The following is a 27,779-nucleotide window of genomic DNA, read 5'->3' on the forward strand; positions in this document are numbered from 1 at the left end:
AATTGTCTTCAGTATAGGTTGATAATAATTTATATCTAAAAACAAAGATGATGTGACTTACCAAATGAAAGCGCTGGCAGGTCGATACACACACAAACATACACACAAAATTCAAGCTTTCGCAACAAACTGTTGCCTCATCAGGAAAGAGCGAAGGAGAGGGAAAGACGAAAGGATGTGGGTTTTAAGGGAGAGGGTAAGGAGTCATTCCAATCCCGGGAGCGGAAAGACTTACCTTAGGGGGAAAAAAGGACGGGTATACACTCTCTCTCTCGCGCGCGCGCGCACACACACACACACACACACACACACACACACACACACACACACACATCCATCCACACATATACAGACACAAGCAGACATATTTAAAGACCATATATTATATTATTATATTTAATAATAATTTATTTTCACATAATGTACCTGCTGCTCTTGAGATGATGTTAAAAACACTCTTCCGTGTACTATTTGGATGTAAATATAAACACAAATCTGCATTGGACATGACTTTACAGACTGATTGGTACTTCTTAATGGTGTGTATACACACTAAAAGTTTTCTTTCTGTAAGAATCAAATTGTACAGAGGCTAACAAATGTGATTTTATCATTGTCAGAGCATTTACAGAACTTAAGTCTGCTTTTCTCAAGTGTTTACAAATCTTTAATTATTGAAAACATCCCTTGGATAGATGCAGTAGAACTTAGAAATGTTAGTGAAAATTCAACACAACTTCACCAATAGGTTGTTACCAATTTTTGATCTCAAAGCATTACATTAAAGTGCAGCTTTGTTTGACAAACTTCATGTAATGTGATTCTTCAATTTCTCCAGGCGTATTTTATGACGAAATAAATCTCAGGTGAACAGCCCAGGCTGTCCTATGCACACTCGTACCAGGCTGTTCACTTGACATTCATTTCGTCAAACTTCAGGTAAATTACTATTTCGGTGCATTCTCGTTGTTCGCTACTAAATTTCCCACCACAAACTGCACACTCGGCCGAGGAAAGACTTGACTTCTCCTCGTTTTGCAGCTGTTATTGGAACAAAATAACATAACTTCTACTGGTACTGTCAAAAAGCACGTCTTGTACTTCCATTTCACGAGCCTGTATTTCCTCGAACGGGTGTGCAGATCGTTAGAGTGACTCGTGAATTAGAGTAGAAGACAACTTCTCATACTATCGTTGCACCTCGAAGACTCACCGTGATGTTCAACGTTACAGTATGTTTCATTTGTCTTACAATCATCTTGTCCTTTGTTTTCACGATTGGAGAGTGGAGTTGCGCTCTGACAGTCTGGCCCTGCCCACAGCAGGTGAAGCCATTTACTCGCCACCACAGCTTGCCATTTTCTCCTATTCCACACCTCCCGTTTGACGTCTGCGCTAAGTACGAAAACGTACACCTCTGCACGGTACGTGTTCCGTGACTTACTCCCTACTTCCTATTTTTCTGTCACAGTCGTCTTCTCTCGTACTACACGAGGAGTGTGAAGTGCCGCGCACTCCACTGTGCGACTGACGACTGAATTTTGCTTAAAAAACATCGTATGTCGTATTTATGTCCTCGTTCTAATCGGTGTTCAAAGACAGAGTGTGTGGCAATCCTCCACTCGCAAGATTGCTGCCTCCCCTCCCTCCCTCTCGAGCATAAACAGGGCAGCGTTGTCACTGTGGGCAGATACTAGTTTGCCTCGGCGAGTAATACGTGTAGATAAATGTTTAGATGTAGGGTCAGTGCATAAGTTCGTAGCTGTTTTCCGTAAGTTTAATAAACGTGACACGTAAACGTAACAGAGACTTCAGTCAGCAATAGAATATTCTCTTTCTCTGTTTACGACAGTTTGCCGATGCCGGGGTAACTTCTCGTTTCGGCGACTGTGGAAATCGCATTCTTTTGAGGTGAAGAACTGCTCGAGCCACGTCCGGAGCCCATTTTCGTCCGGAAAGACAGTTCTGTGAAGACTGTCAGATAAAGAGCGGGAAAGCTGAAACTCCGAGGTGCGAGATCACGTGAAAGAGCGGAATGACTCGTCTACCCGACTCGTGCACAGTGTTTCCTGTCCGCCTAGCAGAATGCGGGCAGGCGTTATCGTGGAGTTGCGTCACTTTACACGGTCTTCCCAGTCACCGTTCCCGGATTGCGTCTGCGAGACGTCTCAGTTGTCGGCAATAAACGTCGGCAGTCACGGTTACACCTCGAGAAAGCAATTCGTAGTACACCACTTTCAGTGCTCCACCGGTTGCGCGACATTATCTCTCGCGGATGTGGGCAGGTCTCGGTACGGCGAGTTGCCGCTCCGTTCGAACTCGATCGTTCCTTTATTTTATTTACGTTAGCATAAAGTCCGAGACTGTAGCACTGTCATTCGAAACGGAGACACTACGAACTTGTGCACCGACCTAATAATTGACGATCGTAAAGTCGATTATTTCTAAAATGACCTAATAATGTCGGCACACGAAGTGTGTCTATTTCTTACGTCACGATGCCCAGTGAACCGACGGGGTCGGAAGGCGACACCTGCGAAGACGTCCCGGTCGTCAGGGAAGCCGCGGCGGACGACGGCGCCGCGGAGCTGGCGGTGGGCGCCGCACCGCCGGAGGACCGCTCGGAGAGGACGAAGGGCTCCGGCGGCGTGTCGTCGTCCGACGAGGGCCAGCCGTCCTCCCGACAGGTGAGTGCGGAGGCCGCGCCCCTCCAGGAGATGCCGGCCGTGCCGGGCAACTCGTGCCAGTGCTCGAGAAAGGAAATAAGAGTGCTCTGCCGATTTGTAGTAGAGCCGTTTTCCGACATTATGAAATATCTCTGAGGAAACTGTCGACTCACGGCCGGCACGGACCCAGAAAATACTGTTTGTGTGATAGACGACTGATCTTTTATTCGCAGAGTGTAGTGAGTGCTATCTACAGGGAGCTGGTTAATTGTTTATTTACTTTACACAATCACGAGAATGGCTACAAACTGGAACCAATCGGATGTTGAAATGTTGAAATATGTCCGGCTTCTCTGTGACGTGTCATCTTCGAGGAAAAAAAAAACAAAAATGAAAAATAATATTTTGGTGTTACAGATCAATTGTCGTCTTGCAGAATACGAATATACATATCCACAATACATAATGTGGATGACATTGTGCGCAATGAAAAACCAGTGGAAGGCCGTGGCACATTTAACAGGTCAGTTGAGGAACGTAAGTGACGAATGCAAGTTACAGGTATATATGAGCTGTTAAATACACCGTACTGTATGTTAACGGGTGCTCATTGTGCACAATGTAAGCTGTATTACGTATCGTGGACGTGAGCTCGTATCCTGGAGTACGACAGCCGGTCTATAAGACCGTATACAGTGTGTTCCATTTACTGATGACCGCCTGCCTGGAGTTTTACAGGCCGGCCCCGGAAGCCGCACCTGCCGGTCGAACGGATCGGCCGGTGTCACTCGGTCGGTGAAACGGGCGTCACGAGTGTAACGGTGAAGTTTGCGAACGGAACGGTGGTGAGGGCGAATTAATCAATTCTCCGAAGACTGTTTATTACAATTCGTATGTGTGTAGAGTCCACTCTTACTGTTAGGAGATTGTTTGTACAGAAGTTTCGAGGAGTTCAGAGTTGTGACGGAGTTTACAAATACGTGAGAACATTTCACAAAACGGGAAGTGTTCGAGGCTAGAAACTTAAATGACGAAGTACGGTGCTCGCAGGAGCACGTCACGATGACATTGCGTACCGCCTCGAAAATTTCCCTAAAAAAGTCTCTCGGACATCTTTTGCGGCAAACACAAATATTGTGCACATCTGTACAGAGAAATGCTATCGTAAAATGGATCCTTACCTTACCAAGCTCGTTTCCATTTACACGGATACGTCGGTTCCCAAAACTGTCGACGTAGGAGCGCAGATAGGCCTGTCGCGCTTTACGAGGAACCCCTTCGCGATCAGAAAATAGGAGTGGGGTGCACAGTTAGTGGTGACAGAATAATTGGCCTAATTTTCTTTAATGACACTGTTACGAGCAAAATATATGTGCGAAACATTTTGTGGCCGGCTTTTAATGAACTGAGTGAAAGAGAAGGAAGCTTCGCATTTTTTCGACAGGATTTGGCGAGGGCCGATACGGCCGATGTTTCTTACCGCACGATCCGCGGTGTGTTCGACGAAAGAATGATTAGTAACAGTATGTGACCGGCTAGAAGTCCCAGTTTAACTCCGTGTGATTTTTTATTTGCGGGGTGCACTGAAGGACAAAGTTTAAGTGGCAAATCCTCATCCGATAGAGGAACTCGAGGATAATATCCACGAATCGGTTAATTTGATATCTCAGAGAGAATTACACCGTGTGATCAATAATTTCTCAGTATTCTTTTCTTTTTTACTGTGACATGTTGGAGACTGGTCAGACACATCTTAACGTTTTGACATGCACTTGAGAATGGCTACAAAGCTGAAACCTTGACTGTGTAAAATAAATGAACAATTAACAGTCAAATGGCAGGAATTTCTTTAAAAAATTCTATAAGAGTGTGGCCCCCCCGTACAATAAAGCTCACGAAGAGCAGTTTGTTTGTGATGCGTTTGGTTGCAGGTTCATCTAAGATTCTTTTAGGTGGGATAGTGCCACAGCTGATATTTTTATCCTGTAAAATTACAATCAGAGTTTTATATCCGCAGCTGCTTTTCTGTTTCTACAGGGTGAAGCAAAATTTGTGCACTCGGGCTTCGCAGTGCGACTCCTCACGTGCCGGCGATAAAAAAATGTCTCGCAAAATTTCACGTGGCAGAAAAACGACGTTAAGGAGTGGCAGTATGGCAACACACTAATCACACATACGGAAACTGTCTCTAACGGCACAAATAAGTAGTGCTGTACAGTTGGTCCAGTGGATCGAGTTTTGGGTTAGCGTGCGAGAGGTCGACGGTTCGATCTCGGGTCGAGTAGTATGTTTTTTATTTGGTAAATGTAGTCCTGGTGGTACAGGTGGTATCTGGCATCTTAATTGGCAACAGCGATTGCAGCGGGTCCTCTAGAAAACATTTGGACTTACATACTACAATAGTACAAATGGAAGATCGGTCAGCCCTTTCCACGTCGTACGCACGAATTTATTCGCACCACTTCATCTACTAGATACCAAACCTGTTTTCTTTGTACCCTCCTACAATGATCTCATAGATTGGGACCAACTATTATTCTTTCCTCATTCTTAGGTCCTACGTTACCAGTAGTACCAGCAACGTGCTTTGCCAACAATGTCCAAACTCGATTACTATTTGTATGTATCATCACCTGATCCCAATAATTATGCCTTTCAACACTGGGTTTGGTAACCGCATGCTGTTTAGTACGTACCTCAATACATTAATATTATTATTGTTGTTATTATTTTATCAATGGGATTGTGGAAAGGTCGTGTCTATTACCGTTAGGCAAACAGTGTAATTCGAAACCCAACATTTCACAGTTAGCGGTATTTGGATAAATCGTACAGAATAATATCTGTCAGAGGGTTAAGGCGCATTAGGTGGAACAGCTGGCAGGACTGACAGCGTGTTTGCGCTTTCCACCAGACAGGGACTGGTTGCCAGCGGAGAAACGTGCCTGTGACAGACTCCAGTGTCTACATCTACGTCTACACGATTACTCTGCAATTCACATTTAAGTGCTCGGCAGAGGGTTCATCGAACCACAATCGTACTATCTCCCTACCGTTCCACTCCCGAACAGCGCGCGGGAAAAACGAACACCCAAACCTTCCTGTTCGAGGTCTGATTTCTCTTATTTTATTTTGATGATCATTCCTACCTATGTAGGATGGGCTCGACAAAATATTTTCGCATTCGAAAGAGAAAGTTGGTGACTGAAATTTCGTAAATAGATCTCGCCGCGACGAAAAACGTCTTCGCTTTAATGACTTCCGTCCCAACTCGCGTATCGTATCTGCCACACACTCTCCCCTATTACGTGATAATACAAAACGAGCTGCCCTTTTTTGCACCCTTTCGATGTCCTCCGTCAATCCCACCTGGTAAGGATCCCACACCGCGCAGCAATATTCTAACAGAGGACGAACGAGTGTAGTGTAAACTGTCTTTTTAGTGGACTTGTTGCATCTTCCAAGTGTCCTGCCAATGAAACGCAACCTTTGGCTCGCCTTCCCCACAATATTATCTACGTGTTCTTTCCAACTGAAGTTGTTCGTAATTTTAACACCCAGCTACTCGGTTGAATTGACAGCCTCGAGAATTGTACTACTTATCGAGTAATCGAATTCCAACGGATTTCTTTTGTAACTCGTGTGGATCACCTCACAGTTTTCGTTATTTATCGTCAACTGCCACCTGCCACACCGTACAGCCGTCTTTACTAAATCGCTTTGCAACTGATGCTGGTCTTCGGATGACCTTATTGAGTACACGTGTCAAATTTTCTCATTGTGGATATGCTTCTGGTGTCCAGTGCATCTGACAACCAGGCCGGTGTTACCACTCGTGAATATGCTGCCAGAAATCCTCGTCGACGCTGTCCGACTGAAAGTATGTTTCGTCGTCCGGAGCTGCGCCTTCGGGAGTCGAGTTCTCTCCCTCCACCACTGCGTGACGGAGGTCGTCCGTGGACTCGCCGTACTCCGAAACTATTCTGGAGGCCGTACGCCGAGAACTTCGGCAGAGCACGGCAGCCGCGCGTCTCGCGAAACGCGGATGTTAACGTGCTGCACGAGCCCGGGCTGCACCACGATCGTTATACTTTTGCACGACACCTGCACCCCACAGATCGCCAACGGCAGATGCAAGTCTGTGAACGGTTCCGACAATAGGAAGCCGACTGTTAATTCGTGAACACCGTAATACGGTCGTACGAAGGGCATTCACTCGAGGGTGTCTTCGATTTGCACAGTGCCCACGACGGGTGTGAGGTTAACCCGCACCTCACCCGCAACCTCGGGTATCGAGTTCGTTTCGGTATTGACGTCTGGGCCGGAATACTGGGTGACGGGGGTTTGGTCCCCTGCGTGTTGCCTGACCGGCTGGTCTGGCAGAGGATACGGTTCCGACACGATGGTGCACCTCCGCACTCTGGAATTAATGTGCGACAGTATTTGGACAGAACATTTCCAGGAAAATGGGTCGGACGTGGAGGTCCAGTTGTATGGCTACAGCATTCACCTGACTTAAATTCCCCAGATTTCTTCCTTTGGAGACACCTGAAGAGGAACGTGTACTCTACTCGGACAACGAATGTGAATGAATCGGTAGCGCGTGTTCGTACTGCTCTTGTTACTGTGGACGGAGCTCTGCTGCAAAGGAACCGGAGCTGTACGATAGAGGGGGTTGCGAAATGTTTGGACGTGCCGGGAGGTCACTTTGACTATCTGTCGTTCTGAGGACAACGTATTCTGTAGCGAAGGTCGTGCAGTCGTTAATACCGACATTATTATTGTCTCCGGTTGCTAATGTGCGACTCTGACTGCTTGTATTACGTGTAGTATAAATGACGATTAGGCGTCATGTTATTGTACTGTGCTATCATCTTTAGAATCTAGAAATTGATATTGCTTTTGTAGTTATTCTGTCCCGTGACAGGTCATTCGTTTCAACTGTCTATTTCTTATTTGTCTAACCGTGTATTTGTTATGTTCAACGTTACAAAATGCTGAAACTTGAGGATACGTGTGACGTAAGAAACAGTGTATATTGCAGTACGAAATGTCAGAAGGAAATTAGCAAATAAAAAAAAATACGCTCCAACCCAGGCTCGAACCATCGAGCTCTTGCTTGCTAACCCAAAACTCTATCCACTGAAACAACAGTAAGCAATACTGACTGTCCTGACACAGGTATTTACCTTACATGTGGTTACAGTGTTGCCAGATTACCACTCTTAAACGTCCTTTTTCTGCCGGATGCACTCGGCGGCCAAAATTTTGTGACAGACATTTTTTATCGCTGGCATGTGAGGAGTCGCACTGCGAAGCCCGAATGCGTGAATTTTGCTTCACCCTGTATAGGAACTGGAATTATGACACCACTAAATTAAATGAAACAAGTTTACAGTTAACAGTCACTGTTTATTTATCTGCTCGATGCGTTTCAAACTTTTAAACCTCCATCGTCAGGTGGATTTACATTTGTTAGTATGTTTGTGTGTGTGTGTGTGTGTGTGTGTGTGTGTGTGTGTGTGTGTGTTTTGTGTTGTGTTGTGTTGTGTTGTGTTGTGATTCTTTGAAGGAACTTGTGGCATTGTCTAGTGGAGAAACAAAACACTGTTTCAGAATATGACAAAAACAAAATACATATGTGACGGCAAAGATAAGAATAAAATAACTAAAATAGAGTACCTCCAGTGGTCACAGGTTCCTTTCACTGTCATAATACATCACATGTATAGCGTCATATTTCGTAAACAAATATTGTGTCTGGAAACTATTAGGTGTAACGATCACATGGCAGAAGAGAGAACATTATTACATAGTGCAAAGAATAAACATCGTAACAACATTATTACAGAATAAACTTTAAAGGATTTTGGAGACGTTTGTTTTGAAGTGTCGAATACATGTGTCGGAATAAATTTTTTAGGTGCTATGTAAATCCGATTTTGACAAGTTACTACAGCTTAAACTTCATAATCATTTATGAAATGTTCACATTTAAAGTATGACAATACTGCTGTGCAGCAACTTGAATTAACCTCAGGATGCAGGTTAATGATTCTCAAATTGGTTGAAATTGTAATTTAAGTGTTGTTCTCACTGTTACCAGTTAACAGTAGATAGAGTAATGTTGCATGTCTTTTACTGGTAGACAAATCCTAGCTCCTTATCTTTCAGAAAATCTAAAAAATACTGTCTTAAATTTACTTCATCATATTTTTCAAACTGGAGATCAATGTACATTTTTCAGTGCATGCGACACACACACACTTGTCTTCATCACTGCAAATAAATTTATTGCAAGTACCAATATACATTACACCGTCACATAATAAAACTTCAAGTTAATGAAAATGTATGTGAAAGCAATCGTGACTGACCCAGAACTGATACAAAAATGATGTGACGGTTTTGACTTTCTAAAAGTTGATAGTGTGCAGTGGATTTCTTGTCAAGGCATCGGCACGTTCTCCCAAGAGACGGATGTCTGCTGCGACGTAACGCGATCGACAGGGTCGAAAAGCGTCTCGCTTCATCGGGAAGGTGCATCTGCTCGTGTCGGGTCTACGTGTCGAGCGTGCGAGAAACGTAAAACACCGGCAAAGGTCTTGTAGTTTTATTTGTAGATAACGATTGATAATTGTGCAGGCAGTGGAACCACATAATGGTAACGTCTTTGAACATCACGAATTACCTCAAAAATAACAATTTATTGACAAATAGCCAACACGGGTTCAGAAAATATTGTTCTCGTGAAATACAACTAGCTCTTTATTCACACGAAGTAATAAGTGCTATCGACTGGGGATCTCGAACTGATTCCGTATTTCTGGCTTTTCGTAACACTTTTGATACTCTTCATTACAAATTACTTCTAATCGAATTGTGTGCCTGTGGAGAGCCGTCTCCGTCAGGTGAACGGATTTGTGAATTCCTGCCGCACAGGTCACAGTCTGTGATAATTGGAGGAATGTTGTTCAGTAAAACAGAAGTAATATCTGGTGTTCCCCCTGCATTCATATAAATGTTTGAGGTGACAATACAGACAGAGCACTTAAATTGTTTGCAGGTGATGCTGTCATTTACCACCAGAAGATCAAAACCAATTGTATAATGATTCAGAGTAGGTATCTCTGTAGCGCAAGAAGTATCAGTTAATCCTAAGCCTTAAAAATTGACATTTTTTCCACACAAGTACTTAAAACCTTCAATTAAAATTGTTATCTGATAAATAGCACAGATTTGAAGGTTATAGATTCGACTCAGTACCTACAGATTACAGTTACAAACAACTCAAATTGGAGCCGTCACAGTGTCGTGAGGAAGTCGAACTGAAGATTACGCTTTATTGGCCGAACAGTTACAGGGTGCTAAAACAAATGGGCTAAAGAGATGGCCTACACTGCACGTGTCTGTCCTCTTCCAGAGTACTGCCGTGCGGTACGGGACCTTTACTAGATAGTACCGACGGAGAACGTCGAAAAAGATTCGGAGAACGGCAGCTCGTTTTGCACTGTCACGAAATAGGGGAGAGAGTGCCACGGACGCGATAAGGGAGTAAGGGCGGCAGCCGTTAAAACGGAGCCGTTCTCTGTTGCGGTGAGATCTTTCCACGAAATTTCGATCGGTAGCTTTCTCCTCGGAATGTGAGAATGTTTTGTCGGTGCCCACTTACGTAGGGAAAAATGATTACTGTAATAAAATAAGAGAAGTCGTACCTCTCAGCAGAAGATTTTTGGTGTTCATTTTTTTTCACACGCTATTTGGCACCGGGCCAGAGAGAAGTTGTCCCACAGTGGTTCTACAGACCGTTTCGTAGCGCTTAACTGTGAGTTGCACAGTATATGTAGATGTAGACTGTCGCGAGTGACTGAGGTACGCAGCCAGACTAGTGGCACAGCCCGACGGCACCGCCTGCGCCAGTTCCACACCCACGTCGACACTGTGGGGGGGAGGGGGGGGGGTGCTTCCGGGTTCCTGTTCTGTCAGCTTTACGACCGGTGTGCGAGAAGTCACCCTCTTCCCTGCTGTTGAATAAATAGTCGACAGAAATTAAACCCGAAGACAGTGCACTTGTTTACCTTACATTATTAAGTAAGTGCAGCTGGTTATTAGTAGATAACGTAGAACGAGGGGAAGGCAGCCCCTCTGCCTACGCCCACACCTACCTACACACATCAATCTTCGATACGTGGGTGGTCATCTTTCCCTTACTTTGCATTTTATTTCATCAAAAAAATTCCATTACTTTTATAATTATTAGATGAAAAGGATAATTGCTCAATATCTGTCCGTTGCTGCTCCTCAACGAATTACTCGTTCGCAGAGTATTGTGGCTCACAGTAGAAAACAGTGCTCGTGTCTGCCGAGTATGACGAGGCTCGATAATGTAATTTGGACACTGCTTCCGAATGTTTCTTAATCGGCTTTGTTATTTTCTTCAGTGTTCACAAATTACATTTGAACTGTAAGGAAAACATTAACCACATTTTTACTAGACAAAACCAATTGAATTCACAGTCCAAATTTCACGTCTACTTCCAACTCGCTACTCCTTAACGGACTCTGTGCTCCGTACTATTTGTTGACAGTTACGAAGATACACAAAGATTACATTCAAAGATATTCACTATGTGATCAAAAGTATCCGGACACCTGGCTGAAAATGACTTAAGAGCCCGTGGTGTCCTCCGTCGGTAATGCTGGAATTCCTTACGGTGTTGGCCCACACTTAGCCTTGATGACAGCTTCCACTCTCACAGGCATACGTTCAGTCAGGTGCTGGAAGGTTTCTCGGGGAATGGTGGCCCATTCTTCACGGAGTGCTGCACTGAGGAGAGGTATCGATGTCAATCGGTGACGCCTAGCACGAAGTCGGCATTCCAAAACATCCCAAAGGTGTTGTATATGTTTTAGGTCAGGAGTCTATGCAGGCCAGTCCATTACAGGTATGTTATTGTCGTGTAACCACTCTGCCACAGGCCGTGCATTATGAACAGGTGCTCGGTCATATTGAAAGATGCAATCGCCATCCTCAAATTGCTCTTCAACCGTGGGAAGCAAGAATGTGCTTAAAACATCAATGTAGGCGTGTGCTGTGATAGTGCCACGCAAAACAACACGGGGTGCAAGCCCCCTCCATGAAAAACACGACCACGCCATAACACCACCGCCTCCGAATTTTACTGCCGGCGCAAGACAGGCTGGCAGATGACGTTCACCGGGCATTCCCCGTACCTGCACCCTGCCATCCGATCGCCACATTGTGTACCGTGATTCGTCACTCCACTCAACGTTTTTCCACTGCTCAATCGTCCAATGTTTACGCTCCTTACACCGAGCGAGGCGTCGTTTGGCATTTACCGGCGTGATGCGTGGCTATGAGTAGCCGCTCGACCATGAAATCCAAGTTTTCTCACCTCCCGCCTAACTGTCATAGTACTTGCAGTGGATCCTGATGCAGTTTGGGATTCCTGTGTGGTGGTCTGGATAGATGTGTGCCTATTACGCATTATGACCCTCTTCAACTGTCGGCGGTCTCTGTCAGTCAACAGACGAGGTCGGCCTGTACGCTTTTGTGCTGTACGTGTCCCTTCACATTTCCACTTCACTATCACATCGGAAACAGTGGACCTGGGGATGTTTAGGAGTTTGGAAATTTCGTGTACATACGTGTGGCACGAGTGACACCCGATGTCTGATGACTACTGAGGTCGCTGATATGGAGTACCTGGCAGTAGGTGGCAGCACAATGCACCTGATACGAGAAATGTACGTTTTTGGGGGTGTCCGGATACTTCTGATCACATAGTGTACATGCTGAGACAGAGGCTGTAATTATTACGTTCGAATTATCAGGTGCAAAATGGCAAGTTCATATACAGTCCTTTCTGAGGAAGAGATTGTTGACCTTTAAAGGAATTTCTGTATGAAGACAGGAACGACAATGCTTTTGATGACAGTGATTCATTTGTAAACAATTTGAGTGAGATGATTATAAAACAGTCCACCCTGTAGTATGTTTCAACAAATATCAAATAATGAAAAGTTTTGTATTGTAATGCTTTTGTAAATACATTCGAATGAAAGCACACTTCACATTTTAATGTAGACAATATTTGTCAGGAAGGTGTCTCATTGTTTCCACAAAGAGAGAGATACAATTCTCTATGGTGCGCTTGCTGCCCAGGTGACAGCACTGTAGATAAGAATGCACAGACACATCCCGTGCATTATGGAGTATAACAACTTGGCTTTAAATTATGGTGTATCGGGCTCTTCAGTACTTGACGAAAAATAAGGAGGTAAGTTGGAACAGTTCCATTACGACCTGCATGTGAGCTCAAATTTCTCAGACATTCTAGCAGTGATCATTTCACATTACTCGTAAATGAGTCGCACAAATGTTTTGTCGTGGGTGAATTACGTGTCCTTCAATTGTTCCTATGAGTGTCAGCCTGACATCTGCTTTTCCTACAATTTGTTTTATCTACATCTGCACGACCGATTTGTAGTTCACAAATAAGTACACCGCAGAGGGTCTGTCGAACGACCTTCGAGCCGTTTTGTGTTATTCCACTCTTGAACTGTGTGTGGGAAACGCTGTCACTTAAACTTTTCTCTCTGAACAATTATTTCTGTTATTTTATTACGATAATCATCTCTTCCTATGTAGGTGAACCAAAATATTTTCGCTCTCTTAGGTGGAAGTTGGTGACAGAAATTTCACAAGAAGGTCCTCCCCCAGTGAAAAGTGCCTTTGTTTTAATGACTGCCATCCAAATTTGTCTATCTTATCCGTGCTCTGTGGTACTCTCTTCCCTATTTCATGAAAATACAAAACGAGCTGTCCTTCATTGAAGTTTTTTGATGCCCTCTGTGAATCTTATCTGTTGAGGATCCCATACCGTGCAGCAATACCCCAGAAGGAGGCAGACAAGTGTGGTATAGGTGTCTCTTTTTTAGTAAATCCGTTGCACTTTCCTGCCAATAATTCACAGTTTTTAGTTCACTTTACTCACATCATTATCAGTGTGATCATTCCAGTTTGTTATTTTTAATTGTAGTCCTACTTAAAGCTTTAGTTTTGTGTGATTTATTGTGTAACCAATATTTAGTAGATTCCTTTTCTTACTTGTGTGGACGACTTCACACTTTTCATCATTTAGAGTCAACTGCCACTTTTCCCACTGTAGAGGTATCTTGTCCAAATCACTTTGCCATTGGTTTTGATTATCTGTTGACTTTAGAAAACGGTACATAATAGCATCGTCTGGAGGCGTTTCTGTAGATCAGGAACAGCAGTACACCTACACCACTTCCTTCGGGACTCTAAGAAATAACTTGTGTTTTACTCGATGACGTTCTGTCAGTTATTATCGACAGTGACTTTTGTGACAGGAAATCAGGTTTCTGAGTGACGAGACTGAGACGATACTCCGTAGGCGTACAATTTGATTAGAAGTTGCTTGTGAGGCACGGTGTCAAAAGCGTCCTGGAAATATAAAAATACGGAATCAGTTTGAGATGCCCTGTCAATAGTTCTTATTACTTCGTGTGAATAAAGGGCGTGTTGTGTTACACGAGAGCAATATTTTTTGAATCTGTGTTGGCTATTTTGCAATACATCATTTTCTTCGAGGTAATTCACAATATAGGAATGCAGTGTGTGTTCCAGAGTTCTATTGCAATTTGACATCAGTGATACGGGTCTGCAATTCAGTGGATTACCTCCATTTCCTGTTTAGAGTACGGGTGTGACCTGTGCTACTTTCCAGTCTTCAGGTACATCCTTTTCATTGAGCGAGCAGTTCTATACGGTCGCTAAATACGGAGGTACTGTATCGGCAAACTCCGAAAGGAACCTGACCCTTATACGACCGCGGAACGGACCTCCGGTGTACGACTGTCGATCCCGTGCAGCTCTTCTCGCATTCCGTTGCCGTCTTCTGATATTTGTTGCAAGAATTTTAAGGACACGAAATCCTTCCGAGAAAATTGACACGGGCAATACGGCCTTATCGCGACGTCTAGGTGTCTGGCGACGCTTGTCGAAAAACGAGAATGACCGCGGCTCGTTTTGCAGATGCTACGTAGCCCCATTTCTGCGACAGCCTGTGCCGAGCTGTGTCGCCTGCGTACGAAGGTGTTCTGCCGTGTGCCACACTGTGTCGCACCGTCAGTCGGACCTGCGTGTATTAGACGGACCTTTCTGTCACCTCTCATATGTTTACTTTCTGTTTCTGCAGCTGTTAAAGAGATGTCAACCTTACGAGTAGCACTCGTGTTTGCACTCGCGTCACGTCGACGGTCGGGTAACTCCGTACTACTCTCCCGTTATGCCACCGTCGCAGGGCCAGTCGGACGCCGAGGCGGAGAGCCTGATGTCTTTCTGGAGCGAGCGCTTCGGTCGCAACATCGAGCTGGGGCCCGGCGGGCGGACGGCACGCCGCACGGCGTCCTACAACCGGGGGCTCGTCGTGTCGGACCGCCAGCTGCCGCGGGACCACGTCTTCCAGGTACGTGTGGGCGCTGTGCGGCACAACGCTGCCTTCTTTTTATTTATTTATTTTATTTATTTATTTATTTATTTATTGTTCTGTGGGACAAAATTAAGGAGAAGTCTCCACGGTCATGGAACAAGTCAATAAATGAAATTATAACACAATAGTAGAAACAGATAAAATGAAATATAAGAAACGTATTCGGGCAACAATTCGTAAGTTTAAGTAAAGAAAATCAACAATGTAACACTGGAATTTGCTTAATTTTTCAGCTCTTCCAGGAGCTCCTCGACAGAATAGGAGGAGTGACGCGTGAGGAAACTCCTCAGTTTAGACTTAAAACTGTTTGGGCTACTGCTAAGATTTTTGAGTTCTTGTGGTGGCTTATTGAAAACGGATACAGCAGAATTCTGCACTCCTTTCTGCACAAGAGTCGAGTGCATTCCTCGTGCAGATTTGATTTCTGCCTAGTATTAACGAGTGAAAGCTGCTAACTCTTGGGAATAAGCTAATATTGCTAACAACAAACGACATTAAAGAAAATAAATACTGTGAGGGCAATGTCAGAATTCCCAGACTATCGAATAGGGGTCGACAAGAGGTCCTCGAACTTACACCACACGTAGCTCGAACAGCCCGTTTTTTGAACCAAAAATACTCTTTTGAATCAGAAGAATTACCCCAAAACATAATACCGTACGACATAAGTGTACGAAAATATTCGAAGTAGACTACTTTTCTTGGTGAACTGTCACTTATTTCAGATGCTGTTCTAACGGTAAATAAAGCGGCATTTAGTTTCTGAACGAGATCCTGGACACGGGCTTTCCACAACAGCTTACTATCTATCCGAACGCCTAGTACTTTACATTAGTGCTATTGTGTGGGACCCGTAAAGAGGGGTTTCTTGATGTCGAAAGAAGTCTAACGTAAACATTTTACTGACAGTATTACGAAAAGATAGATCAGTACGTGCTGTGTAGTGGAGACATTTAATTGCACACGGGCACATCAAAGAGACTGCTAAACCGGTAAACTTCCGGTCCGAAGTCCTTCTCCCGAACTGGAAAATTTCAGGGCACAATGAGAGGTAGTCGAAATCCTGGCAGAGAATGTGACTCGGTCGCTCCTGTCCTCGGCGGTACTCGAGTCGCGAGGGGAATGCTGCTCTGTAGCTGGATAGAGGGACTTCGGGAGATGGCGGGTGACCGGAGAGATAAGGCACGGGAGATCTGTTTCTGTGCCAGGTCGAGAGGGTAATCGTGGTGTGTAGAGGCCACAGTGAGACTCTCGGCACATTTGCAGAGGGGCCGCTCGTGACTACGGAGGCGACGGCCGTGTGCGGCCGGTCTGTACGGCAGGGACTTCTCGGTACGGAATGGGCGGTAGCTGTCAGCGTGGAGGTATTGCCGGTAGTTGGTAGGTTTGGTGTGGGCGGAGGTACAGATCTAGCTACCTTTGAGGTGGAGGTCAGCACCGAGCGAGGTGGCTCGTAGGCCGTGAACGGCCGGGTTGAGCAAATGGGGGGGGAAGGTGTAGAGGTTCTGGAGGAATGGGGTAGGGTGTCTCCACCCTCAGTCCATGTCGTGAAGATGTCTTCGGTGAACCACAACCAGGTGAGCAGTTTGAGATTGTCGGTGGTTAGATGTCCCACGAATAGGTGGACGTAGGTCGGTTCCGTGCAGGTGTCTGTTGCCATACTCCAGATTTGTTTGCACACGATGCCTTCAAAGAAGTAGTAATTCTACATCTACATCTACACTTATACTCCGCAAGCCCCCATACGGTGTGTGGCGGAGGGCACTTAACGTGCCACTCTCATTACCTCCATTTCTGGTTCCAGTCGCGTACGGTTCGCGGGAAGAACGACTGTCTGAAAGCCTCCGTGCGCGCTCTAATCTCTCTAATTTTATATTCGTGATCTTCTCGGCAGATATAAGCGGGGGGAAGCAATATATTCGATACCTGATCCAGAAACGCACCGTCTCGAAACCTGGACGGCGAGCTACACCGCGATGCGGAGCGCTTCTATTGCAGAGTCTGCCACTCGTGTTTGGTAAACATCTCCGTAACGCTATCACGCCTACCGAATAACCCTGTGACGAAACGTGCCGCTCTTCTTCGGATCTTCTCTATCTCCTCCCTCGACCCGACCCGGTACGGATCCCACACTGATGAGCGATACTCGAGTATAGGTCGAACGAGTGTTTTGTAAGCCACCTCCTTTGTTGACGGACTACCTTTTCTGAGGACTCTCCCGATGAATCTCAACCTGGCAGCCGCCTTACCGACAATTAATTTTATACGATCGTTCCACTTCAAATCGTTCCGCACGCATACTCCCAGATATTTTACAGAAGTAACTGCTACCAGTGTTTGTTCCGCTATCGTATAATCGTACAATAAAGGATCCTTCTTTCTCTGTATTCGCAATACATTACATTTGTCTGTGTTAAGGGACAGTTGCCACTCCCTGCACCGAGTGCCTACCCGCTGCAAATCTTCCTGCATTTCGCTACAATTTTCTAATGCTGCAACTTCTCTGTATTGTGGGTGAGTCGATCGAGGCGACTAGGTGGGAAGTTGAAGAGGATGTGGTTTACACTGTAGGGATGAGGAGGAGGAGAGAAGGTCTTTAACAACTCCTGCAGGGCCGAATTCGTATTCTTGCGAACAAAAATCTTTGTGACACAAAATTGTTAAGGCTTTCGTGGCCACTTGTTGACAAACTGCCTATTGGCTTCTGTCTCGGGTTCTTCGGCCGACGTTCATCTAATGATTTTTCTGACGTTTCGCCAGCACGAGTGGCTGGCATTGTCAAAGCTTCACCCTCCATTGCCGGTGGTGAACTGGAGGCGAGCTCGCGGCCGCAGACTATATGTACCTGGCGCGCCAACGTCCGAGGGCTTCTCCGCGGTCATTTCCGGTGCGGTTCTCCTCTTGCTACCTGCGACGGTCGTTCGCTGCAGTACGGGAAGCCAGGATCCGTTTACCTTAAGGCTTTCCTCTTTCTTGTTGAAACTGTTCGCGTGTTTTTGGATTTCTACAGCTTCTCTGAACAAGCGCGTGTGATAGTGCTTCTCTACAGCCAGAACTTCCGTGTCGGCGAATTTTATTACGTGGTCGGTCTCATTCAGTGCGTGCTCTGCCACGGCGATTTCTCCACCTGCCCCAACCTGCAATGTCGCTTATGCTCTTTGATCCTGGTGTTAATGGATCGTCCAGTCATTCCGACATAAACTTTTCCGCATGTGCAAGGTATACGGTATATTCCCGACATTGCAAGTGGGTCTCTTTTCTCCTTGTCTCACAAAGCTCCTAGCAACCGGCACAAGTTGGTCTCAAAATTACTCATAATTTTGAAACGCATCCCTGTCGGTTTTTGATCACACTCTATAAATTTATTTCTGAATGAATAGTAAGTTAATTTTTGAATGCGTGCATAGTGTACGTGATGTCTGTCAGAGGAATCCTCGTCGCAACTGGAAATAAACTTTCCTGCAGGCAAAATGGGACCGGGTTATACGAGCTGATCGGAGTAAAGCTGAACCGCTGTCTGACAATGTGGTTGACTGGACTCGCCAATGATCAGCGCTGTTACCCATAGTTTCAGACTACCAGAGTGGAAATAAACGACTGACAGGAATAATGGGCAAGATAGATTAATTATTATCTTCTCAGTGTATCCAAGAAAATGAAATTTTGTCAGAAAATTTTTGGCCGGACGGCTACGCCAGTAAGGGCCGGTTGTACAGTCCCCGTCTAGCAGCCGCTTAACTTCTATTCTGGAAGTTCACTACTATCTTAGTATTGCCCTGGTTCGGAAATATCGTAGATCCGAGGCTGATGCGCAGAGCAGTCTGAGTTACGTTGGGCGAGTGTGTAGTCTTCACGTGACCCGTGTTTACACTTGGTGATTTTGCTGTTTCCTCTTAGTTTAATGCTCTCACGTCAAATGAAAAGAAAATTGATTTCTGTGGCCAGGAGCTATCAAGTGAATTAAAATACAGTCACGCAATCACAGAAGGCTAATACACGTTATTAGTTTCATATTTTAGTTTATTTCCACTTCTCTGGCAATCGTGCATTAATCGCCTTGTAAAACAATGAAGTTAGTTTTGTCGGTTTGCTACAGAAATTTGACTTTTATTAACTTTTTACACTGAGGCAGTCAATGTATTTGAAACGAAACGTTTGGTTCCTCACTATTGGCAAATTTCAACTGTTCGCCGCATTTCAGGTGCGCGTTTTCATCTTCTATCACGTATGGCATTGTGCCACAATAAAGAATCAAAAGTGAGTTAATACAGTACTGGTACTCAAAGAAAATTTACATCCCGAAACCCACACTGAAAATCTTAACGTCAGGTTGAGGCCTACTTCATTGGGAATCTAGATATACGAGTGTGCACTTTAAATGTCCCATTTTTGTACGGTTCACAAAATTCCGATGCTCTTGGAGTATCCTCTGACGTGTCTTTTCTTTTATGACATACGGGCTTCTTGCGTCGCAGCAGCTGCCAAAGCGCGGTGGCACCAGTTATCTGGCGCTCTCTGACGACTACTGAAACGAACTATTTCTAACAGGTCGAAGGGAAAATATTGTGAATGGTGGTTTGAAAAGCGTTACTTTCAAAGTAAATTTCCTTTTTCCCAATTCCTATGTGTGAGAATGTACGATGAATTTCTTGGATCACAGAGCGTTTGATGACGAGCCATTTAGAAGTATTTCCAGCCCAGAATATCAGACATTCGTGTCGTCATTATGAGCAAATTGATGTGATGCTACGGGAAGCTCTCTCTCCTTTGCGGTAGCTAATTTATCTGTGGAAAACTTTGAGGACAAGTCACTGGACTCGTCTAAAATTTTTACTGGCACATTTGTCTGATATACCTTAAAGTGTAACACGCGCAAAAAATATCAACATTATATGTGAAAGCTTTGCTTTTCTTGTAGCGACACTATGTATATTAATTTAAAACATTAACTTTTCCTGTTTGTGTATCCGCGCTACTTAACAATGATGTTGCTATTAGCTGACTACATCACCTGTCCTGCGGTCTGAATATCCGCTGTCATCGGCTGGCGGTATCACGTGACATGAGCTATGAGTGGCTTACAAAAGCGCATCGCAATCTCGATTACATTGGTTCGGAAACTAACATGTGGTGTTTGGTGGAATTCGAATTTATACTTTCATAATACGAAAATATACAGCGTACATGTTGCTGCACAACAAAAATCTTTCCAAAAGGAGTTTTCTTCCCTGAGTTTCGTTTTCTAAAGTGCCGGGAAATTCTACGCCGTGTATAAAAAGATAACCATTCAAAGGATTGGTAAGTTTTACAGTTCCGAGGGAAAATATACTATCACTTAATAACACGGAAAAAGTGTGTTTTCATCCGGGAGAAAGTGAATTTTTAACCGGGAAATCTGGGAAAAATCCGGGAATTTTTTTTCCTTGTCTACGTATACACTCTGAAGGAGCGAGGATCCACGACGGTAGAAAAAATGCATAAAAATATGTAAATAACGTCGAATTACGTCCAAAAAAAGTTGCAAGAATACTCTGACATGTGGGGAACGAGATGAAATCAGAGGGAGTAGGCTTATAGTGACAGGCAAAAACCAATTGAAATGGGAATGAAGTCACAATGAAATCAAAGAAAAAAGAAAAATATTTGTTATACGTGTTGCAGGTCTGTGGGTGGGTAAGTGTGAAGAAGGGGGATGGCAAATGTGATTAGATTAGGTGAAATTAGTGGGTATGAACTGAAATACAGAGGTGAAGGAATGGGTGGTGGGGAAGGGTCGGTAGGATGAGATAAAAGTTCGTGTGACACAGGAAGGTACAGAAGATACAGAGTGAAAATATGCGGGAGTCACGTAGGGAGAGTGATCAAATTGAAGGTAAAGGATTAATAATATTGGTGGGAGGAATGTGAGACGTGAGATGCTGCACCAACAGGGAGTGCGGTCTTGTAGCAGTGTCGTGCGTGGCTTAGACAGTCGATACAGCACGACTCGTAAGAGTACACGGTGCAGTTTTGAAGCAACAAGTGAGACACAGGGAAAAAAGAAAAAAACGGTCAGAGACTGAATATGGTAATATTTTAGAAAGTAGTAGCAAAGGAAAACAACACTGGGTTACGGGATGGAAGGAAAACTGTTAGGCAAAATCAAGCAGTGGAAAATTCAGGATGGAATAATGACAGTATTATCAAAATGATAAATTGGTACTCACCATATAGCAGAGATGCTGAGTAGCAGGTAGGCACAACAAAAAGACTGTCAAAACAAGTGAGCTTTCAGCCAAAAAGGTCTTAAACGGATTTGGACAAAACACCCAAAAAGATCTTCAACGATTTGGTCAAAACCACACACACACACACACACACACACACACACACACACACCAGCGCGTGCATACAGAGAGAGAGAGAGTGAGAGAGAGAGAGCGCCTCATTTGAGAATATGCAGACACTGACTAGGTTGATGCACTCAGTAAAAATGTTGACTCTGTGTTTCGGTGAAGTGAAAACAATTGTTACAACCACAATTCTGTAAATTGTATGTAATATTTGTGAGTGGATCTCAATAACTCGTCAGAATGCAAAAGAAAAAGGATTTGTCCAGCAAAACATAAGTAATAGCAAATGTATTAACAAAATATCCGGGCACAACAAAATTCACATTAACGTTGCTCGATTGCAGACGAGAGGGTATCAGTACAGGATAATGTACAAATAGTCCTGTAAAGCCATATAATGTAAAATTAACAACCGTGTGCAGGCCTAATTTTCATAGATTGGTTATCACGTAAAATATATTCACATTTCACAGATTTGGATAAAGAAAACCCTCCGACGATGGCACAGAGATGTTTGGGTCACAGAGTTTAGCGTAACAGGTGTGCCTTGTATGCAATAATATTACGAGGTCTTTTGGTGCGATTAAATGTCACTCTTAACATAATCTCGTCTTGTATCGAAAATTGTACACATCGAAATTCATTCTAGTACTAACATTTTTATAAGGGTTTTATGTCAGTCTTATGTTTTTATATAAATTATTTGTTCAGTAACATCTATATTATTTCTGCAAAATTGTGATACTTATCAGAGCTCAGAAATCTAAAAGTTATTTTTTTGACGTACACACGCTGTAGGAGGAAAGAAAATTAAAGGAGTCAATTCGTAATCTCTCCGTGTAAGATGTACAGTTCTCCCATTATTTTGTGTTATTTTTAAATTACCTGTACAGTTCTAGAGACAATTTTATTGCAGCATCTCCAAGTGTTTTTTTGGGGGCCCTGCAGGGTTATTTTTAAAAACTCTTATCAAAAACTTAATATAATCAATTTATACATATTGAGGTCTAAAGATTGTGCATCTAAGAGTAATGAACTGATTAACAAAAAAATAATCTTTTGATGTTTGTTGCTGTGGCAACTAACTTCCTAATGCGCCAAAGGGTTGTGACAGAGATATTTGAAAATACTTAAGAATGATTGTACCACGACCAGTCACAAACAAAACATCTAATGTATGTGGAACACACTGAGAGTCCTCTCTGCGTCTTAAGTGGGCAGTGGTGGAACATAACTGAAAGATAAAAATCTCAGCTTACCTGCTGGCTCGATGTGAAATTCTGCCGACGCTGCGTGTAAAATTATCAATAAAATTAATACTTGGTTACAGTAATTTTCTGATAGAAAAAATTGTGGAACTGATTCTTGTCATTTAGTACGCCGAGAAGGAATGTGTGTATAATCCCCTTGTGTTGTCAGATTTATGCACAAGAAACTAATTGCAACGGGGTTACTTGATCTGAAAAAAATAAATGAATTTCTACCGCATGTAGTAATGAAATCTTTTCAAAAAAATATTGCAAACAAGTTAACTACAACAGAATTCCGCACTTGTGTAGACACTGGTATTTATTACATTTCCCATTAGCTTTCTAATAATTCAGTTAATTTTCTTTACAAATCATAAGTGACGGAGATTTATTAATTGACTCAGCTTCATAAATAATTATAATAATGCAAACGATGATCTTCGTTCAAACACTTCTTACCCTATAACAAGGCAATAAACCGAAAAAGAGATCGGTACACCACGTCCGGTGATATAAACTGCTTTTCACTGATGCTTCTATGTAGAGACTAACTAACTGTTGATCGCTGATATTTGAGGTGCTTGACTTGGATTTTTTCCCCTTTGTTTCAAATGACACAGCTGTTGCTGCCAATAATTACTGCCTGATGTCTGTCATCAAAAAATATCCTATCTGGTTCACTGCTGCAGCACTGCTAGAATATGCCGTCATCTGCTTGCTTGTGTTTTCATTTTTCATACACGGGGAAAGGGGGGGGGGTGCTTAAAACAGTGTCGATATATGCTGTTACCCGCATCACCCCTATTTTTAAACTTCTTATGACAACTCTTTTGCAGTAAAATAGCATACATATAAGACCAATTAGAAATCATTATATTAAAAAACTAGAAAAAAACACCTAGTGTTTACCTAGGTTTCGGGATAGATAACTACACCTTCCTCAGAACAATAAAACCCACATGTGCCTAAGAAGACCTATCTCAATGATTAAAAGACTACCATAGCTATACATTTATAAACGAAAAAAGGTAAACACAAACAGTACATATATACAAAGTCTAAACAACTTAATGGTGTAACCTCCACCTCACACCAGCCTATGTTCGATGGACCGTGACCCGCCATAAACTGCAATCATTGAGAAAGGTCTTCTTAGGCACGTGTGGGTTTTATTGTTCTGAGGAAGGTGTAGTTATCTACGCCGAAACCTAGGTAAACACTAGGTGCTTTTTTCGCAATCGAGGCGGGTTTCTAGTTTTTTAATATATTAACCAATGCTGACGTGCTGCGATGTTGAAGGTTCTTAAATTAGAAATCACCGAGAAACACACACACACACACACACACACACACACACACACACACACACACAGACAAGGTGAAATGAAGAGAGTGATATCGATCAAGAAGAATAATGTAAGTTGATAGGTAAAAAAATCTAAGCAGTGGCAGAACACGGACATAAAAGGAGGTAATAATCGGGCAAGCTTTTGGAACCAGTGGCACCTTCTGGCAAAATGGTTCAAGGGGAAGGAAGAGGGGTGAATGAAAAGGACTGGAGAGGTCTAGGAAAAGGGGTAGTTTTCAGAAAAAGTCGCCCAGAACAACTGGCCAGGAGAGACTTACAATATGGGGTGAGAAGGAAAGACTTATTGTTCGGACTGCACCAGACGAGATTTGAAAACCTGAGAGCTTAAAGGTCAATGACGGGGTAATATGTCAGACAGAGATTACTACTAAAAAGTCGTGCACGAGTTAATAAGAGTGAAGAGCTAAGTGCACTGTATGCAACAGAGGTGGGACGGGACGTGGCAAAAAATAGACAGGTCAAGAAATGAAAGATGTAGAAAACTAAAATGGAGTGAACAAAGGTATAGTTACTATGAAGAAATGCTGAAGTATAGCCTCGTTCCTTCTGTTCACTGAATTTTGCCGTAATAAAGAACCAAACGTGAGATAGTACAGTACCGGTACTCCAAGAAAATTTTCATCCCGAAAACCACACTGAAAACTTCATTTCATGTTGGGGCCTACTTCATTGTGAATCTGGACATACAAATGTGCACTTCAAGCCGAATTATACAATTAATTACGGTTTACGAACTTCTGATGTTCCGTTTCTTCTGCGACATAATGTAAGATATCTTAATGCTTTATACATACGAACATACTGTTGTGTCTAGGAATCTTGGATACTTGGTTCACTAGACAAACAAACAAACAGACAAACAAACAACTCGTATTAATGAGTTTTATTACAAGAAGACAAATACTTAACTTTGATCTGAGAATTCTTGTAGTTATTGATACATCACCATCCAGTTATTGATACGTCACCATCCACAAGTGCAATTACACAGATGTGTCGCAAGCAAAGGGGGATGTGCAAAATATTTATTCTTCTTCGAAATAGACAAACACAAGTAACACTTCTGGTCCTAGCGACCTCTACTGACAAAAGTCTGTCATCCGAACTGCAGCGACTGCCGATCTGTAACTGAGCCACGTAGAGATTGCTAACGAAGTGGCTAATGTCGAAGCTGCTATCGAAGTGGGTCACCACCGGTCGGGCTGCCGCTGTCGCGTTGTCGTCCTGGAGGTGTCGCATCAATATGTTTGGGAAAATGTGCCCAATGTTGCGCGTGCAGTCTTTGTGGTATATCGCCGGATGCTAATCGTCCCTTCCGATTACGTTCTGGTAAAGGTGTAGTTTTCAACAATGATTCTGTAATGTGAATCCTATATTCTGCGTAGCTCCGTCGTTTGCCGCAGTGTATTTTGCAATACAAAATGTACGTGTTAAATAAAGCGACATCAAATAGGTAAAAGAATATCTTGCGGTATCCTTTCATACATTTTCTCATCACAGGGAAGCATGCGAGCATCTGGTCTCGGCGATAAATTCCAATCGTGCCTCTATTGTATTTGACGACACGTTTCGGTTTCCACGACGCATTGCGGAGAGGTGTGTCTGTGGCAGTCATTTCTGCTGTCGAATGTTTTGTGGAAACCATGTAAACGTCTCGTTTATGTTTCCATTTTAGTGCCGATATTCCATTACAACTCCTCACTGTATATTCTCCAACCTTTAATTTTGCCTTCAGGAAGTCTGTGGGCGTATTTTTTCTGTTTGAGCACACTGTTCCAATCACATTAGTCTTATTGGTGAGGAGAGTTTTGAAAAGTTTCAGTGAAGAAACCCAGTTATCTAAATATATAGTATGCCCTTTGTCTAATACTGACTATGATAGTTCTAGAACAACACTTCCAGAGGCACTACCACTAGCATCACGTTTGTCGCTACCCGTGTATATCTTAAAATCGTAGCAGTATCCTGAACTTGACTCACACAGTTTATAAATTTTAATACCAAACCTCGCTCTCTTTGATGGGTTAAATGGTTTGTACGAAAAGTGCCCCTTAAATTTCATCGATGATTCATCAGTGGCAATATTCTGTTGCCTTTTGTACACTTCCTTAAATTTTTGACTGAAAATATCTATGACTGACCTTAGTTTGTACAGCTTATCTGTGTTGTTGGCTAAACTGTTATTGACTAGATGCAGAAATCTACTAATGTGCAGAAATGTCCTGGATGGCATTGTCTTCCTAAATATTGGCGTTTCTATAACTGCCCTCCTAGACCGATACATCTGAATCGACGGTTTCCTTACTTTAGCCACGATTATACATAGTGCAACATATATTTTTATTTCATTACAGCCCATAGGAAACCACTTTTGGTCTATTTTTTCTCTCTTCTGTTCATCATTGAGTACGTCTTGTGTATATCTATTCGTCTCAGTTACGATGTTTTCCCAAAATGTGCTATTAAATATTACATAGAAAACATCTAATTCTCTTATGCTTGTACTCACTTGCTGTAAAGCTGTTTCCTTTATTCCGGGAATTTCCGTATACGTCCAGATTGTCGGTTCATTGTCTTCCTTTTGCCGCATCCACGACTCTGATTGTTGCTGGTAGGTGTGCTCTTCTTCGTCAGTATCGTATTCGATCGTCAGCCGCTTACACCGTTTTCGTACAAGAGGTAAAACGTCGCTACCACTGTCATTCCGCTGTCAAAATATGCTGCAAAATCATTGTCGGCTGTGCCACCAAACGTCTCCCTTTCCTCGTGAACACGTTTGCTACACATCGGGAACACTGCGAAAGTATTTTTGTAATGTCGACAGGTCCAAATGCGGCGAAGAACACTTAGTGTATGCCGCGTGTACTCCATCAGCTCCGCAATGTGTCCGAGACGTTCCTTTTACATTTGGCACAGCTGACCGACGACGTCTCTCGCACGATACGCTTGCTGCAGTCGCGAGGTTTCGGTTTCTGCACCTTCTGTATCTCGTATGAATACCAGTGTAAAATAGAGCAGAAAACTTTTCCTACTGCCGACCACAGAACGGACAACTCTGGCGACCCCGTCAGTGAATTCGACCGGAGTGGGACGCCTTCCTCTTCCAGGTGCCGCACAGAGCTCGTGTGTGTTTTCGAATTTCATTACAGTCTCCTTTGAGCCATTTAATGATATCGGGGCTCTCCGCAGACCGTTCAGTCAGCTGTACTCTGTCGAAGCAGATCTGAAATTGCTGTCATTTACACGAAACAGTTTCACTAAAAGTGCACGGTATTTTCGCACGATAACCGTACTGTTCACTTACACTGTGGCTTATCAGATGACAGTCTGAATGTCGTACTGTAATACGAGCAGTGTATAGTGTCAGATTTGGCCGTGGTGGCCGGAATTGGAACTAATTCTTTCCATCCTACATCCCTTTGATATTAACACATCAGCATATCTACCGAGTTTCGCTTCCGAATGACAATTATGGCGCAAACGCGATCTCCGTGAGTAGCTGAGCTTTAATTGTAACGACTCGGTATAAATAATGAAAGTGACGCTTCGTCGAGCCGAGCCTCGCAGGTGAATCTCCCCTACCCGTATAGGTACAGGTTCCCGCACAATACGGCTCTTACTCG

At 43.5% G+C, this 27,779-nt stretch overlaps 1 protein-coding gene across 1 annotated transcript in view; it reads left to right on the forward strand.

Moving 5' to 3' along the window:
- Window positions 1-27,779, forward strand: part of LOC126232175 (neuralized-like protein 4) — a 295,692-nt gene that overhangs the window by 208,960 nt on the left and 58,953 nt on the right. Inside the window, exons 23-24 of the mRNA XM_049942472.1 lie at window positions 2,507-2,687; window positions 15,017-15,181. Coding sequence (XP_049798429.1) covers window positions 2,507-2,687; window positions 15,017-15,181 — 346 coding nt within the window. The remainder of the gene's footprint in view (window positions 1-2,506; window positions 2,688-15,016; window positions 15,182-27,779) is intronic.

The sequence above is a fragment of the Schistocerca nitens genome, unplaced genomic scaffold (genome assembly GCF_023898315.1).
Source record: "Schistocerca nitens isolate TAMUIC-IGC-003100 unplaced genomic scaffold, iqSchNite1.1 HiC_scaffold_465, whole genome shotgun sequence".
Taxonomy (NCBI): domain Eukaryota; kingdom Metazoa; phylum Arthropoda; class Insecta; order Orthoptera; family Acrididae; genus Schistocerca; species Schistocerca nitens.